Source organism: Drosophila takahashii, chromosome 3L (genome assembly GCF_030179915.1).
Source record: "Drosophila takahashii strain IR98-3 E-12201 chromosome 3L, DtakHiC1v2, whole genome shotgun sequence".
NCBI lineage: Eukaryota > Metazoa > Arthropoda > Insecta > Diptera > Drosophilidae > Drosophila > Drosophila takahashii.
This window is the reverse complement of record NC_091680.1, coordinates 30647550-30666212: the sequence shown is the minus strand read 5'-3', so window position 1 is coordinate 30666212 and position 18663 is coordinate 30647550. Positions and strand designations below refer to the sequence as shown.

At 42.0% G+C, this 18663-nt stretch overlaps 1 protein-coding gene across 12 annotated transcripts in view; it reads right to left on the bottom strand.

Annotated features, from left to right (window-relative positions):
* LOC108069552 (uncharacterized) overlaps positions 1 to 18663 on the bottom strand; it is a 537263-nt gene that overhangs the window by 361952 nt on the left and 156648 nt on the right. For 10 of the 12 annotated variants that reach the window (XR_011418413.1, XR_011418414.1, XM_044392616.2 and 7 more), the window contains one exon: positions 10765 to 10893. The exons of 1 other annotated variant lie outside the window; for it this stretch is intronic. Coding sequence is in view for 9 of the 11 variants with exons in the window: in XM_044392616.2 (XP_044248551.2) it covers positions 10765 to 10893 (129 nt within the window). In the remaining 2 variants the exon portion in view is untranslated. Of the gene's footprint in view, positions 1 to 10764; positions 10912 to 18663 lie in introns of those variants that run through there. One more of the 12 variants, XM_070214362.1, reaches the window with a different exon arrangement.

Genomic DNA, 18663 nt, shown 5'->3' with positions numbered 1-18663 from the left:
AAACTTAACTTTTAATCCTTAACAATTGTTAAAGGACTAGTAAACAATGAGAAAACATAAATTCCATTAGGATCCGATAAGAGTGAGAGAGTAGATCTACTTGCTGCGACGTTTTTTCATAGAAAAAAGCCGAGGCCTTGCTAAAACAAATTCGATATTTTAAAAACTAAACGTGGCTCCAACTTTTTACAAAAACCGATTGTTACTAACAATATGACGCAAGTATTAAAATAAAAAAAAATTTTTTTTTTTGTGGGGGCAATAGTTAAAAAATTTTTTTAAATCTTATTTTGTTTTTATTTTTAAGAAATTAAAAAAATTTTTTTTTAAGAAATTTTATTTTGAAAGGAGAGGTTTTAGAGGAATTAATGCAAAAGACATGAAGTCAATTAGATTCATATAACCGGAGATACAGATTTTCAATGAGAGGGTACTTTTTCAAATTTGACAATTTTTGGCACACTTAAAAAAATTCTAACTAGGAAAATAATTTTTTTTCGGTCAAATCCTGATACACGTGTTTACTTATTTTCCGAATAGTACGTGTAAAAAAAGTTTCAGGCAAATCAAAAATGTGAAATTTTTTTTTGGCCAAATCTGTTCGGTTTGTAAAAGAACGGCCCATATATATGTTTATGTGTATATATGTATTTGCACCATATGCGAGCGCACTCAGAGTGAAGAGATATAAATAATATATGTAAAGAGCATTTCGACTGAAATCCATGTTTTAATACATAAACAAAAACAAAGGCTGGAAGTCTCTCCTTTACTTACTAAGGGCCGGTTTCTCGAGTCCCTGTCAAAGTCCCTGATAGCTATCTGTCCGAAAAACTTAAAGACCAGATAAACTGTTCGTAAAAGCAAATCGGCTTTCTCGACTGCTTTAATTTATCTAAACGAGAAACAATTACAGAGTGCTGTTAACGCACAGAATTGTGCTGTAAAGTGCAAAAAATGGCGTGCTTCGATTATTTCATCAGCTGTTTGGGTCTAATTCAAATGAAAAGTCAGATGTGATTTCGTTTCTTCTTCTTAGTTGGCTTTGGGTAATCAGATGTCATTCTATCGAGCCGAAAACGCTTAACAGGGAGTGCGTGTCCCTGTCAAAGTTAGCTCTTACATTAATGCTCGGGAAAACCAAAATGCCTTAGCAAGGACTTTATCTGTTCGAGAAATGTTAGCCGGCACTCGAGAAACCGGCCCTAAAAGTAAAATACCAGGGGTTGCAGAGGCCAAGTTTAAGCTTCTTTTTGTCAGGGGTGGTGCGTCTGCATTCGTTTCATAGGATGTAACGAACTGTTTTCAACTGTTGGATCGCTACGTAAACGCCGCGACTAGCTCAGAGATATTGTGTGTTCTTCCCACCAAATTTGTATTGCGTGACTGCCCGTGACCCAAGAAAATGCAGAGATATCCGATTGGGACAATTCGGAAAACTTTATTAAGTTTTTCTTTTCGCTGGAATTGGGTTCTTCGTCAGCTCGCTGTAGCGGCTCGCCTGGTCGGCGACGTGCCTTCCTCGGCTTGAGATTCACTTCGTGCGTTTCTCGGCGGCGCTCCTCGACGGCGACGCTGCTCTTGTATACCTTCGTGCGTTCCACCCGGCTTGTAGGACTCAAAAGTCTGCACAACCTTCCTTCGGGTCCGACCAGAATGATCCTGGAATCACCTGTTTCGTCGTGCTCCCTGAGGTCGGTCTGGCTCTAGCCTGAGAAACATATGTCCCGACAAGTCAAATCCGGGAATTTGGCCTTATCGTCAGTTCACCGTAACCCCGACGCCTGGCACAAACTCTTGATCCGCGCTCACCTTGCCGGTAGCTCGTCCTTCTCTCGACCTGCACTCGTCTCCACTCCAGTCTCTGCGCCCTGCAGATCTCACCGTTGCAGTCTCACCCTTGGCCTAGCGTCTTGACTCTTGTATCTCGATCTGGGCGTTAAGCACTCGGTTTCTACGGTACTCTAACTGCCACGCACTCGATTGAATCCTCGCACTTGTATTCTTGGTATCTGGCTCACTTGTTTCACATGTACTTCCGCTCGCGTATCTTGGTTGTCTCTCTCGAGCTGCGCCTGCGCCGACCTTTTATAGGCTGCGGCGTGGTCCCGTTATTTCACCTTTTGCACACGGCACAATGTCCAAATGTGTCCCGTTAGTTCCCTTTGCACACGGCACGCATCGGGTCCAAGGTCCAAGATGTCCCGTTAATTCACGGTGCATCCTCTTTGGCCGGGTCCAAGGTCCAGTATTTTACCGGTGGACCTGGACGCCCTTGGAGTCTGCCGCATTCTCGCTGCCTTCGCTGTTGCCTCGAGATTTGTGGGGAGTTTTACGACTCCTCACATCTCCCCCTTCCTTCGGAAATTTGTTGAAGAAAGTGCTTTCTCCTCCCAGCGAACTCCGTCGACGTATCTCAGCTTCCTCGTTGTTGTCCTCGTCCTCCGTTGCTCCTGGTTCCCTACTCCTTGTGTCCGGACGCAGCGGTGCAATCTTAGCCTTTTCCTGTAGGCATCTCGACGAACGCGTCTAACCCTCGCTAATGCCTTCTCCTGCCGTTGGCCACCGGTCGGATCGCAGCGATGCCAGTCTCAGCCGTGTCCTATAGGCATCTTGACCCCCGCGTATAAATCCTCCCGTGCCGTCCTTGCTCCTGCAAGGAAATTTTGAATTTCCGCGCCATCTCCCGTAGAAATTTACCACCTCTCTCTCCGTAGTCTGGCAACTCCGCTCCAACAATTTCGTTTATCGATCGTGGTGAGCGGCGTTGCCACTTCCATGTCTCCAATTCCAGTTATGTACGTCAAAGTAGCTTCGACCAGTTAGCAACGAAAGTGGAACGGTGGAATGTGGAACACTGGGGGCATTTTTATTTTTTAAATTTTCTCGCTATTTGGGGGCCCAATTGAAAAATGTTATATGCAATTGTTTAGAATTAAAATATCTATCGATCTATATAGGTTGGGGCCAAGTCCGAGGCTTGCAAGTGTTTCAAAAATGCATTTGAAAAATCGGGTATCCACCATTTGGTTCACTGCTCCCCTCACAGAGGTTGTGCCAAAATGCACGCTAAACCTGGTTATTAAGCGTTAATTCAAGCTTCTTGTCTGAAAGTTTCATTAAAATAAAACCCACAGATTTTGAGTAAAACGCCTAACAGTGAACCAACCTCGGATTTTTCCCATACAAAAAAGGGGGCCAAAAATTAATTTGTCTGGGGCTCCACTCATAGAGGTTGTGCCAACATGGACGGTAAACGGGCAGATAGGGGATCCTCCCAAGAACGTTTAGTGAAAATATTATGAAAATTAAACCCACAGTTTTCGAGAAAATTTATTTACAGTGTGCGGGTTAAATGGTCAAATTTTGAAATTGGCCGCTTCCCGCTGACTGCCCCAGCGACACACCTTACAGCCATGACATCAACCATGTAAATATCCATACATTTTCTACGCAAACTTAAAGTATTGAATACTGAATTCCTTATTTTTCAGTCTTCGGCACGTTTCTGGTAGCGGCTGCCGTGACAGGGCGTCCGCTACTATGTTAAGCTATGTATCTATGTATCTGTGGAATATGTCGGTACAGGCGGTTGGCTTCCATCAGATATTCGGGGTATTTTTGTGGATTCTGCGTAACCTTTCCTTGCATTTCCTTTATCCAGGGGCATTGTGCTTGTTCTTGCAGATCGGTTTCCTTATTTTTCAGTCTTCGGCACGTTTCTGGTAGCGGCTGCCGTGACAGGGCGTCCGCTACTATGTTAAGCTGGCCCTTCCTGTATGCGATTTCAAAATCCTACTGTTGTAGCTCCAGCGCCCATCTCGCGATTCTGCCGGACGGACTCTCGATACTATTCAACCACTTCAGGGCCATGTGATCGGTTATCACTTTGAAGTGGTAGCCCTCCAGGTAAGGTTTTAATTTCCTGATGGCCCACACGATCGCTAAACATTCTTTTTCTGTTGCAGAGTAATTCCATTCCGCCCCGTTCAAGGATCGGCTGGAGTAGGAAATCACCCGCTCACCCTGGTCCGAATGTTGTGTGAGAATAGCACCGAGGCCGTAATCGCTGGCGTCTGTTTGGAGTACAAACGTTTGCTAAAATCGGGGCATGCCAGGATTGGGTCAGCAACTAGCCTGGCCTTGACGGCTTCGAACGCTTGCTGGTGATCGTTCGTCCATTCCCATTTTGCTTTCTCTTTTTACCTCTTTTAGGTTCTGCATGTTTTCCTTTATGGTCCGTCCGATGACGATAATGTCGTCTTGATACTCAAAAGCGTGCGACAACATCTCGAGCCCTATGACCTGGTCCAACGCTCTTTGGAATGTCGCCGATGCCGAGTGTAGCCCGAATGGCATGACTCTCCATTGGAAAAGGTCTATTTCCCGGGACTGTGATGGCTGTGTACTGCCTGCTGTCCGCCTCCAAGGGTATCTGCCAGTACCCGTCCTTTAGATCTAAGCTGCTGATGTACTTGGCTTCTCTCAGCTGGTCCAGGATGTAGTTTATCATTGGCATCGGATACGCGTTCTTAACGGACTTTGTATTTATTTGCCGGAAATCTCCGCACAACCACCATTTCCCTGTCTTCTTCCTGACCATGACGATTGGTGAGCTGTAGGGGCTTTTCGATGGTTCTATGCAGCCTTTTTCAAGTAGCTCGTCGACCTCGGCGTTAATTTTCCCTTGCATCTTGGGATTCTTGGGATAATACCTTTGTCTGACCGGCTGATCATCTTTCATGGTGATTTTGTGCACCGCTACGGTCGACGTTCCTTGTATATTCTCCAAATCTGCCAATTCTGTTTTTAGGAATTCAGCCACGTCCTCTTCCGTGAATTCTTTTGGCGTTTCCGTGACCGCGACGGACAGTCTTTCCTCTGTGCAGTTTTGTTCCCTGTTTCTTGGTAGTATTGCCACCCGAAGTCCAGCGCATTCCATTTTTGCTCCTATTGTAGTGAGGAAATTCTATCCTAGCGCCAGGGCGTCTATGATTCCAGGAAGGATCAGCAACTGTATTACCACAGTTCTCGTGCCGAGTCCTATTCCTATTTCCAGCTGCGCGGTGATGCTCCCGCACCGTCCGTCTGCCATCCGTACTTGCCTCCTCGTGGGCCTGACCTGTCTTGCCGCCTGCAGCCTGTCCGCCAGCTCCTCGCTTATAAAACTAGCCGTGGCGCCGGTGTCCACCGTGGCCTTCAGCCTCTTCCCGGCTATGAGCACTGTTGCGGACATTCATTTCTTCCGCCTTCAGGTCTGAGGGGCAGTGCCTCGCGAACCCTAGTTGCCCCTCGGCGGCTGGGGTCGCTGGGCATTTCCCGATCTCGGGCAGCAATTAGTTGTCGCTATGCCTATTTTTCCGCAGTTCCAGCAGAACAGCACCGGGCGGTTTCGGCACTCTGTTGCCCAGTGCTCTTGGCTTCCGCATCTTCGGCATGCTGTTGCCGGGTTTGTAATATATCCTCTTCTTCCCTCTGTCCTTTGGTCCGGTGGACCTCGCCTCCAGGGGGCATTTGTGCCGTCCTGGCACCTTCTGCAGACTACTCCTTGCTCGTTTCGAGTGGCTGCTGGGTGCGCGAACTCTCTTCGTGCTGTTCCCGGGTGTTCGTATTCCCGTCGTGCAGCTACCGGATGCTCAAACTCTCTTCTTGCGGGTACGGGGTGCATCCTGGTCTGTGGGGTGTTGGCCTCCTCGAACTCCCTTCTTTGCTGGTCCAACTCCTCAAAGTCTTCTGCCAGTGCCATCAGAGCGTCCAGGTCCTTGCACTCGTACGGGCGAATGAATATCCGCAGCGCCGGTGTGCTGTTCTCTATTATCCTCTGCAGGACCTCTTCTCGGGACATAGCCAGGAGCCGCATCAAGGTCTGCATGTCTACCATGTAGTCTTTAAACGACTCATTGAAGACTTGTTTCCTCTGCCTGACCTGATCGGCTAGTTTCATCATGAAGCCCCTGGGCAGGAAGAATTCCTTGAAGCTCCGGGAGAAGACTGCCCAGGTCTCCCAGAATTTGTTGTTGGCGATAAACCACTCGAGGGCTCTGGGGATTAGATTGGCTTCGAGCCCGTACGTCACCGCTGACCACTCTACTTGTTCTAGGAACTCCAGGGGTTTATCGTGGCCGTCGTACCTAAAGGTCCACTCTCGTACCTGCTTCGCCACCTTGGCATAGTCCGACACTTCCGTCTTGGCCCTGTCCATCCTTTGATCGGAGTCCTCCTGCCTTTCCCGACTGTTCTCCCTTTGAGTGGAGTTTCGTCGCTCCTGGTTGCCGGCGTCCCTGAGGCTTTGGACGTCCAAACTGCTCACCAAGCCCTCTGCGCCTGTGATTTTCATCTCGTGAGTCTTCTTTCCGTATGAAAGGGAATACGGAAAGAAGACTCCCGAGATGAAAATCACAACGCTTCGAGGATGGCAACTGTCTTCGGTTCTTTGGTTGTGCGGTCTATGAACTCCGACAGTGCTTTTCTCATGTCCTCCACGAGACCCTCTAGCCTGATTTCAAGGGCGGCTGCAATGGCGGGTAAGTCATCCCTTTTGAGGGCATACAGCCACGACTTGCCCATCATCTATCTACTTTCTTGGTCGGGACAATCACGCTTGGGCGCCAGATGTAACGAACTGTTTTCAACTGTTGGATCGCTACGTAAACGCCGCGACTAGCTCAGAGATATTGTGTGTTCGTCCCACCAAATTTGTATTGCGTGACTGCCCGTGACCCAAGAAAATGCAGAGATATCCGATTGGGACAAATCGGAAAACTTTATTAAGTTTTTTCTTTTCGCTGGAATTGGGTTCTTCGTCAGCTGGCTGTAGCGGCTCGCCTGGTCGGCGACGTGCCTTCCTCGGCTTGAGATTCACTTCGTGCGTTTCTCGGCGGCGCTCCTCGACGGCGACGCTGCTCTTGTATCCCTTCGTGCGTTCCACCCGGCTTGTAGGACTCAAAAGTCTGCATAACCTTCCTTCGGGTCCGACCAGAATGATCCTGGAATCACCTGTTTCGTCGTGCTCCCTGAGGTCGGTCTGGCTCTAGCCTGAGAAACATATGTCCCGACAAGTCAAATCCGGGAATTTGGCCTTATCGTCAGTTCACCGTAACCCCGACGCCTGGCACAAACTCTTGATCCGCGCTCACCTTGCCGGTAGCTCGTCCTTCTCTCGACCTGCACTCGTCTCCACTCCAGTCTCTGCGCCCTGCAGATCTCACCGTTGCAGTCTCAGCCTTGGCCTAGCGTCTTGACTCTTGTATCTCGATCTGGGCGTTAAGCACTCGGTTTCTACGGTACTCTAACTGCCACGCACTCGATTGAATCCTCGCACTTGTATTCTTGGTATCTGGCTCACTTGTTTCACATGTACTTCCGCTCGCGTATCTTGGTTGTCTCTCTCGAGCTGCGCCTGCGCCGACCTTTTATAGGCTGCAGCGTGGTCCCGTTATTTCCCCTTTTGCACACGGCTCGCTAGGATTCAATGTCCAAATGTGTCCCGCTAGTTCCCTTTGCACACGGCACGCATCGGGTCCAAGGTCCAAGATGTCCCGTTAATTCACGGTGCATCCTCTTTGGCCGGGTCCAAGGTCCAGTATTTTACCGGTGGACCTGGACGCCCTTGGAGTCTGCCGCATTCTCGCTGCCTTCGCTGTTGCTAGGGGCTCTCCTGCCTCGAGATTTGTGGGGAGTTTTACGACCCTCACAAGGACTATGTAAAAAGAATGTCCAAAATCGGTATAGAAAACTCGCGGCGTCCAAGTGAGTTTTATTTTTGTTAAAAAAATATAAAAATCAACAATAATCATTATTTTTGAGTTTTATTTTTTCCGATCAGAATTAATGATATTTTGATGAAATAATCATTATTTTTGAGGAATATTAAAAAAATCTTAAAAATAATAGAATTATTTAACTCTATTCTAATTTTTAATTGTAATATTGTTATTTATGTAACATTGTATACTTACACAGGAACACAAAATTAAACTTTGTGAAATTTCCACGAACCATTTCAAGTTTTCCATGATATTTGGGTGCTCCTGAGTAAAAGTCCCATACAAAATTATTTTCCATCACCTACAGGTTCCGCGGTATAGCTAAGAATACAAAAAACCGATGTTTGCCGACATTTTGAATTACGTGGCCTATATAATTGGACCAACCTTTATTATTTTCGGTAGGACCTACTCTCAATACATCAAGGCATTCCTAAAAAATAGTCCCCATTGTGAACCATTGCCCATGTCTTTGGAATTCGACGCCAAAGTTGAAAATCCCAAAATTGTAGAGATTTTTCTGATGGAAAAACAATTCTGAGGATTAAATCTTGAATGGAAGTAATTTTAACTATTCATTGTATCTATTGTTCATTGTATGCTTTAATTTCGGTTTAAAGCGATTTCATGAGAATATTTTTTATTGGATTTATTATACTAATAAAACCGTTTTTTTATTTCATTATCTACTCCTAAATGTTGTCAAATTTTAAAAAAGTCAAGGCATCCTACAGAATGGGAGTAAACATTTACATTTCTCTGTGTATGTTCAGTGAACGTATTTTAGTTTCTTAGTTCTAGAGGTTGCCATGACTTATTCAAAATTTGACAACATTTAGGAGTAGATAATGAAATAAAAAAAACGGTTTTATTAGTATAATAAATCCAATAAAAAATATTCTCATGAAATCGCTTTAAACCGAAATTAAAGCATACAATGAACAATAGATACAATGAATAGTTAAAATTACTTCCATTCAAGATTTAATCCTCAGAATTGTTTTTCCATCAGAAAAATCTCTACAATTTTGGGATTTTCAACTTTGGCGTCGAATTCCAAAGACATGGGCAATGGTTCACAATGGGGACTATTTTTTAGGAATGCCTTGATGTATTGAGAGTAGGTCCTACCGAAAATAATAAAGGTTGGTCCAATTATATAGGCCACGTAATTCAAAATGTCGGCAAAAATCGGTTTTTTGTATTCTTAGCTATACCGCGGAACCTGTAGGTGATGGAAAATAATTTTGTATGGGACTTTTACTCAGGAGCACCCAAATATCATGGAAAACTTGAAATGGTTCGTGGAAATTTTTGGCTGTGTACCTGTGTTATTAATAAATAAGAAAAAAACCAAATCGATGCTTCGTCCTTAAATTATTTAACATATAATCTTAAACTAACCTAAGTCAGAGAAAAAGAGATAATGAAATGATAAACGAGAGAATATTACAAGTTTCACTTCTGTCGTGCGTAGGCTGACACACCAATTTTTTTAATCTTTTTTAAAATGAATTAAACTTAATTTTTAAATGGTTTTGAACTCTGTAGCTCGTGAAAAAAACTGAAAAAAAATACATTTTGGCCAAAATAATTTTTAAAAAAGTTGTAGTATTTTTTTTATGAAGAGCTAATACAATTCTTGGTCGATTAGCGAAAACATCATAAAGATATCTTTACCGTTTCGAAAATATACAAAAAAGAATGATTGCACCTTTTTTGAAAATGCGCTATAAATGATATTTTCTGACCCCTATAACTCCGTTGAAACTCAAAATTTCTCAAAACCGTTCAGATGAAGTTTTTTTTTTGTCGTTGTGAACCGGAAAAATAAACAAGTTTGACGAAAGTCGGACCTTCGAATCGGGGGTGGCCCATTTGAGAGATTTTGACTCATCTTTAAGGGCTAGTACTCAACCCAACAAAAAGTCGTCCAAAACAAAAAACTCCATATGAAAAAAAGTCTGGAAACCACGTTTTGAAAGTCCGTGTTCATCGGCATTTCTAAACGGATCAACCCGCCCCATGGGAAGCGTTTTTTTATTTTTATACCCTTGTGAAGGGTATTATAATTTCAGTCAGATGTTTGCATCGCAGTGAAGGAGACGTTTCCGACCACATAAAGTATATATATTCTTGATCAGGACCAATATCCGAGTCTATCTAGCCATGTCCGTCTGTCCGTCTGTCTGTCTATCCGTCTGTCCGTTTCTATGCGAACTAGTCTCTCAGTTTTAAATCTATCGCGATGAAACTTTCCCGAAAGTTTTCTTTCTATTGCAGGTAGTACATATGTCGGAGCGAGCCGGATCGGACCACTATATCTTAAGGCTTCCATAGGAACATTCAAACAAATATAAGAAAAGTCATTGTAACTTTGTAGGAAGTAGGCGTTTTGATTCTTGACTACTTATGTATAAACAAAATTAAAATAGAAACGCTGAATCTGGAATCCCTGGAACTGCACCAAGTGAGCATTACTTTATCTGCAAGGGTATATAAGCTTCGGCTGGTCGAAGATAGCTTTCTTTCTTGTTTAACTTTAAATATATTTTATTAGGCCAAAAGTTAATTTTTAAGGAGTAAAATGCATTCTTGACTTTGGAATATCGAAAAAAAATCTCAAAAATAAAAATTTTAAAAAAGAGCTTCCCAGGGGCGGGTTTTTTTTTTAAATTCTTAAGCGAAATATAAAAACAAAATGGAAATCCGATCATTTTTAGCGGAGGTACAGTGAACACCGCAAAACGCATTTTTAATTGTGTTCCAGCAATCGCTTTGCCACCGATATATTAGCCGATAGTATCGGCTATAAAAATTAGTGAATGTTATTTAAATGACACTTAATAATATGTAAAGGGTTGAAATAAATCCATCCAACAAGTTTTTTAGAAAAAATCGCAAAGTTAGTAGATTTTTTGGTTCCGAAGACCCTACCCTAGAAATTTAAATCTTATTGAACACAACCTTTAAATTAAAATGTTGGTTTTATACGAACCTTTGCAAAACTATGATTTTGCTCAATAGATCGCTTTCGTCTTCTAATTTCTTCAATCTCATCAATGGGGTCAGTAGATTCCGTAACTTCAAAGGGCAGCATCATTACATTTCGTTCATCTTCTTTAGTCTAAAATTAAAATATAAACTAATAATAAATTGTAAGTACTTTTTTTGGTTGGGATAGACTTCAGTCCATCCAGAGCCCTCTGCAGTTAAATTTCTAAAAACAATAGATAGTTTCCCGCGCTTTTCTACAGTACGTAGAGAAAACCTCGGAGACGCAATACGAGAACTTGACCCACATGAATTAGCACGTGGGCAGCTTTGGCGTCCGCGTTGCGTAAAGAAAACCTCGGAGACGCAACTCGGTAACCTAGCTGACCAAAATACTGCGCGGAATTCACTGATTTATTGACAAGGCTCGGGGCATAATTTCACAAAGTTGGGCCCTTCTTTATTTTCACTCAAGTTGTCCATGCTACAACTCTAACTTACTTCGGGAACCCTTACGACTTGTCTCCGCCATGAGCTTTCGATCCTCGTCGATGTGGTCCGATCAGCTCTGCTGTCGCTCATGAAAGAGAACGAGCTCAGCTCCACGCTTTTTCGCTTTTCTGCACGCTTGTGCTTTTACAGCGCGCTTTGCGCCTTAACAGCACGAAGTTTGCCCTTAACAGCACGCTTTGGCTCGCTCACGGGTGATAACGATAACTTATCGATACTATCGGCATTCGCCCCGACTAGCCAGCTGACCAATCTTGCTGATCAACACGGGCACCACTTGCGCGCGTATATTTATTACTAGGATTAAAATGTAACTTACACAATATTTTAATACTATGGTAAAATGTGAGGAGGGTAAAACCCATACTCACAAAATCAATTTATTTACATACCAAAACACAAACATATTACACCAGTTTACAAAAAAACAAGAGAGAACGCTATAGTCGGGTTGTTGTCTTGACTATCTAATACCCGTCACTCAGCTAAAGGGAGTGCGAACGCTGTGTCGGGTTGGTGTCCCGACTAATAATCGTAACTCAGCTAAAGGGAGTGCGAGGGAGATAGATATATAATTTTTGATTCCGTATAACTTTTTAATGAATGGTCCGATTTGAAAAATGTCTTCTACATCTTTAAAGATGTGGGCGCAGGACCCATTTTAAAATCGTTAGTGGGCGATTGTGGGCGTTAGAGGGGGCGTGGCGCTCGGCTAAAATAAACTTGCGCTGCGTAGGAAGCCAAAGAATATGTGTGGGAAATCTCAACCTTCTAGCTTTTGTAGTTTCTGAGATCTCAGCGTTCATACAGACGGACAGACAGACAGACAGACAGACAGACAAACAGACAGACAGACAGACAGACAGACGGACAGACGGACATGGCTAGATCGACTCGGCTAGTGACCCTGATCAAGAATATATATACTTTATGGGGTCGGAAACGCTTCCTTCTAGCTGTTACATACTTTTGCACGAATCTAGTATACCCTTTTACTCTACGAGTAACGGGTATAAAAATCAATGAAATATACCATGAAGGAAACCTTTGTTTTCCGGTAAGGTACCTCTTCTTGATTAAGAAAATGGCACTTTACATTTTTTTATGGAGCCAATTTTTTTAAGTGCAAAAAAACGTTTTTGACACTTTTTTAATTACTTACTTAAGTTGTGTTAAACGGATTTCACCATAAAACACTCATTTTACAGGTAATAGAATGCCCTCCAACTTTCTTATACATGGCATTGAGTTCCATTCATTAGTTTAGAAGCTACACTTCGTCAAAGTTGAAAAAGTTAGAAAAAATGCAAAAATGCTGGCATAAATGGCTTCGTTAAAAATACACGCCTAAAAGTCAACTAACAAGACCATTTTTTACGTTGGAAAAAACGGGTATTACAGCCCTGTTAGAGCCCTGTTGTGTCAGTTAACAGCTGTAAACGGCCAAAAAAAACACCGTTGCCGCCAGCTTCAAAAATGCATATAAAATTAATTTGCTGGTGGTTTGTAATGATCAATAGCTTGTTTTTTTGTCCAAGCTCCCTCTACCAGTAAGAATTATAAAATAATAACGGTTTTTAGGCGTGTATTTTTAACGAAGCCATTTATGCTAGCATTTTTGCATTTTTTCAAACTTTTTCAAGTTTGACGAAGTGTAGCTTCTAAACTATTGAATGGAACTCAATTCAGTTTAAAAAAAAGTTGGAGGGCATTCTATCGCCTGTAAAACGAGTCTTTTATGGTTGAAATCGGTTCACCTCAACTCGATTATTTCGTTTTTTACACTTAAAAAAAAATTTGATCCATAAAAAAAAATGTAAGTTCCATTTTCTTAATCAGAAAAACGTGTCTTACCGGAAAACAAAGGTTTCTTTCATGGTATATTTCATCAATTTTTTTTTGTAAACAGGCGTTATGGGTAATTCCACGTGAAACGTGACAGGCCCATTTGGGTCAAGTCTCAGAATCAATCGAAAATGTTTTTTTATTTGATAGATGATTGAAATATAAGGATCAGCGTACAGAATTTTTTTAAATTTGAAATTCCCTTAAGAATACTTAATTTAAAAATTAAAAATATTTTTCTGAAAGATATTAAGATGTCCCACAAAGTTTCATACCAAATATTTAAATATCTGAAACGAGTCTTAAGTGCTGCATAATTTAAAAATCGGAGCTTAATTAGAAAAATATTTTTTTTTTTTTGAGTTAAAAACAAGAAAGGAAGCTAGCTTCGGCCAGCCGAAGCTTATATACCCTTGCAGATCATTCCTATTAATAAACAAATCGCAAAAATGTTCAATTTTCTAATATTTCTCATTAATTTTCCGATCGTTCCTATGGCAGCTATATGATATAGTCGTCCGATTTTAATTAAATTAAAATTGAAATTCGGAAATATTTAAAAAGAGTCATATCCTAGAGTAGAAGATAATACAATAAAAACCAAAGAAGCTAGAATTTATTTCCTATTACTTTTCCATTAATTTTCCGATCGTTCCTATGGCAGCTATATGATATAGTAGTCCGATTTTTTAAATAATTAATTCGAAATTCAGATATATTTAAAAAATAACATCCCCAAAAGTAGAAGGTAATATTTCAAAAAACACCGAAGCTAGAATTTTTTAAAGTTTTTTTTTCCGATTGTTCCTATGGGAGCTATAAGATATAGTTGTCCGATCCGGTCGGCTCCGACATATATACTACCTGCAATAGAAAGAAGACTTTTGGGAAAGTTTCATCCCGATAGTTTAAAAACTGAGAGACTAGTTTGCGTAGAAACAGACAGACGGACAGACGGACAGACGGACAGACGGACAGACGGACAGACGGACGGACAGACGGACAGACGGACAGACGGACAGACGGACATGGCTAGATCGACTCGTCTTGTGATGCTGATCAAGAATATATATACTTTATGGGGTCGGAAACGTCTCCTTCACTGCGTTGCAAACTTCTGACTGAAATCATAATACCCTCTGCAAGGGTATAAAAAAACCGATCTTTATATTTTAATCCTCTACCGAAAAAAAAAGTTTCGATTGATTCTGAGATTTGACCCATGAAAATTTAGAATAGTTTTTCTAAATATAAACAAGAAAGGAAGCTACCTTCGGCCAGCCGAAGCTTATATACCCTTGTAGATAAAGTAATGCTTACTCGGTGCAGTTCCAGGGATTCCAGATTCAGCGTTTCTATTTTAATTTTTTTATACATAAGTAGTCAAGAATCAAAACGCCTACTTCCTACAAAGTTACAATGAATTTTCTTATATTAGTTTGCATTTTCCTATGGGAGCCTTAAGATATAGTGGTCTGATCCGGCTCGCTCCGACATATGTACTACCTGCAATATAAAGAAGACTTTCGGGAAAGTTTCATCGCGATAGCTTTAAAACTGAGAGACTAGTTCGCATAGAAACGGACTGACGGACATACGGACATGGCTAGATAGACTCGGCTATTGGTGCTGATCCAGAATATATATACTTTATGTGGTCGGAAACGTCTCCTTCACTGCGTTGCAAACATCTGACTGAAATTATAATACCCTCTACAAGGGTATAAAAACTGAAACCGAATATTTTGGTGGCAGTAAACTTTAATTTTAGGCAAGGCGAAAACGAAAACGAGAAATAATGCGTGTGGTCGATCTAAAGTTCTTAGAGCCTAGCTTAACGACAGTTGACGAAGACGGGGCGAATTCGCAGAGAGCGAGAGAGAACTTTATTGTGCACCCGCCTTCGTCCTAAACTAACTTACACTAAACTTCAAACTTCAGTAACAAATTCAATAAATCTCTCAACACCGGCCCCGTTGAACGCTTCAGAGTGGGAATGGGAAGCGGCGTTAATTTGTGGATGGCCCGCCGAAAAACGCCTCCTCCGCTCGTCCTAACGTCGACGACCCTTACCATGCCGTCCTCCCCTGCGTGCCTGGCGATGATTCTCCCCAGGAGCCATTGTTGGGGCGGAAGGTTGTCCTCTTGAATCTTCGCAACTCTATTCGATACAAATGTGGACAACGAAGATGGCTGAGATCGGATCCAATGAAGCGTAACTTCAGAATCCGACCAATAAACAATTCGTTCGATAGGTACCTTTAATAAGGGCCTGATTCTGTGACAGAGATCTGCGAGAGGGTGAGCGGCACATAACTCAAGTCTTGTAAGCGTCTTAGTCTTGAGCGGCGCTACTTTTGACTTTGAAGTCAACAATGATACTTTATAACATTCTGCAGTTTTGCGACGAATGTAGACGCAAGCTCCATAAGCTCTTAAGGTTGCGTCGGCAAAGGCATGTTATTGGACCGGTGACATCGGGTCGGTATGCACAAACCGGGGAATTGATATTTCTTCTAAATTTGACAGTGTAATCTTTATCATATTCCATTCTGTTTCCAAATGCATCGGAATCGACTCATCCCAGTCTAAGTTATTGAGCTAAAGTTCCTGCAACAGGATCTTTCCTCTAATTACATTTGGACTTAATAAGCCATGGGGGTCAAACAGCTTTGATGTCACCGATAGTATGTTCCGTTTTGTCGCTCGGAGACCCATGACAGCATTGTCAATTTGGAACTTAAAGGCATCTTCGTTGGGCAACCACGATATTCCTAACGCCTTTGTAGACTCTGAGTCAGAGATGGTTATGGATTCAGCTGTGCTCTCAGATGCGGTGACGTCAGGTGAGTTTGAAAACCACTTTGTCAATTCAAAACCTGCAGTTTGAAGAACCTGAGACACTTCAGACTTAATAGTCTTTAACTCCTCTACGCATGCAGCACCAGTCAACATGTCATCGACATAAAAGTCGGATCCAATAACTTCAGCAGCTCTAGGAAAAGAAAGTTTGGCAGACTCGCTTAACCTTTTTTAACACCGAATTGCCAGAAATGGCCCTGGTCCAGTCCCATATGTTACGGTGTTGAGCTTATATAATCTCAATGACTCAGAGCGGTCTCTTCTCCACACTATAAGTTGAAACTGCCTATCCCCTTCACTTACCATCACTTGGCGATACATTTTTTTTACATCGGCGGTCAGGGCGAACCTATGCAGCCGGAAGCGAAGTAGCGTTGAGTACAACTCATCTTGGATTGTCGGCCCAACCATCAGAATATCATTTAGAGAGATCTGAGTTGACAATTTACAAGAGGCATCGAAAACGACGTAACTTGGTTGACGTACTTTGGGGTATCAGAACGCATTGGTGTCGGATAACATAATGTGGAGCAGAAGGAATTTTATCTGTAGGAGACATATGACCTAAGGAAAGGTACTCTTCCATAAATTCTAAATAAATTTTCTTCATGTCAGGGTCCCGAGACAATCTTCTTTCAAGCGACAAAAACCGCCGTTATGCAACTTCAAAGGAGTTGCCCAACCTATTTGGATCAGATTTAAACGGCAGCCTTACTTCAAACCGACCTGATGGCAAAACCTGAGTAGTCTTCCGGTAGTGTTCTTCACATAACTTTTGCTCAGGCGACAGAATTTTCTTTAGAGATGGCATTTCTTCCTGTGACCAAAACTTCTGTAGTGTGCTGTCAATAGATACTAACAGCTCTTCACTACAACTAATACTTTTCACAACTACTGTAGGGGAAGATGCCTTATATCTTCCTGGTACAACCCATCCTAGGAGGGTTTTCTGCAACTTTGGAAAGTCGGGACCTTGTATATTTGGTCCAACAGCTAATAATTCGAAAAAAGATTCTGCTCCTTTAAACAAATTTATTCTTTGTGGCTTGTAGAAATATGGGTCCGCTAAAGGTAGGTTCTTTGGAATTTTACAGTCATTGATATTAACAGACTGGTCAGGGTGGTATCCTGATATTAATTTTAAAATCCAAAAATCGAACGAGAACTCACTACCATTATTACGCGACTTCACCACTGTATGTACCTTTTTCTTAACTTGAGAATTGGACTCGCCAATACCAAGTAAGTTGATACACAACTCCTCTTTACGGATCTGTCAACGGTGAGCAAGGTCCTCTGTTATAAAGTTAGTTTAAACCCCAGAGTCAAGAAGTGCTCGGGCCAAAATATATTCACCGTTTTTGGTTCGTACACTTACGATCGACGTTGCCCAAATCACCCTGTCCGATGATGTCGCATGTATAACATGTGACGTGGAAGGCTGATCTTGATTTAAAGGAGGAGTAAAAATCTTTTGAGGTGGTGGCAACGCTAAACTCTTCTCGGAAACTGTATATCTATGCAGTAAAACGTGATGCGAGCGTCCACAAACTCGACATTTGTTAAATTTGCATTTCGAGACAGTGTGACCCTTTCGCATACAATTGATGCATAGTGAAGCAGATTTTACAAAGTCAAACCTTTGCATAACGGAAAGACGACCAAACGGATCACAGTTCGCTAGGATATAGTCGTCCGCATTGCAATAGCTACAACCTTGCTGAGATTTACTGTTGGACGAAGAACAAGTAAATGAGCTACGATTATGTGGCTTGCTCGACGTAACTTTATCTTGCTTTGGTTTCTTCGATTCTTCAGCAGATAAATGCTGATATCTGCGATTTAACATTTTTTTTAAAATCGGACCAAAGAGATAATCTTTCATAATCTAACTGTTCTTCCCATTTTTGTTTGGTCACTGGGTCGACTCTGTTCAAGACGAGATAGATCAACATTGCATTTGAAATCTTGGTATCGTCTCCTATCGAGAACCGTATATCGATGACACGGTATCGATAAGATTTCTTAGAGACGACGCAGACTGTTGCGATATTTTCGGAAGACTAAACAATGTTGAAATATTATTCATAAAAATTAAACATTCGTTATCCTACACATTTTTAAAGCTCACCATAGCTTTCTCATAATTGCTCTCTTGGACTTGGTAGGCCTTGATAGTCCCCAAAACTTCACAAGAAAGACAAGAGATTAAGTGATTAAATTTTCCAATAACGGTAATCTTATCGTCTTGATGAACTAGAGTTTCAAAAAGGCTCATGAAATTTTTAAACTCCGAGTATTTGCCGCTGAATTTCGGCAATGCCAAATTCGGAAGTCGAGCTCGAGTTGGGGCTACAGAAGCTGGCCCAAGAGTTTTGGCCGAGATAAGCGACAATAATTTTGCCTTGCACAGAAAAATAAATTTATATGAAATTGCACTCAAGTTAACATTATTTCATATCAAAATTGAGCCGATATTTATTTATGCAACATTGATATTTCGAACAAATCCAGTTGATATTTTCGAGAATATCAAGTTGTTATTTTTATACCCGTTACTCGTAGAGTAAAAGGGTATATTGTATTCGTGCAAGAGTATGTAAAAGCTTGATGGAAGCATTTCCGACCCTATAAAGTATATATATTCTTGATCAGGGTCACTAGCCGAGTCGATATAGCCATTTCC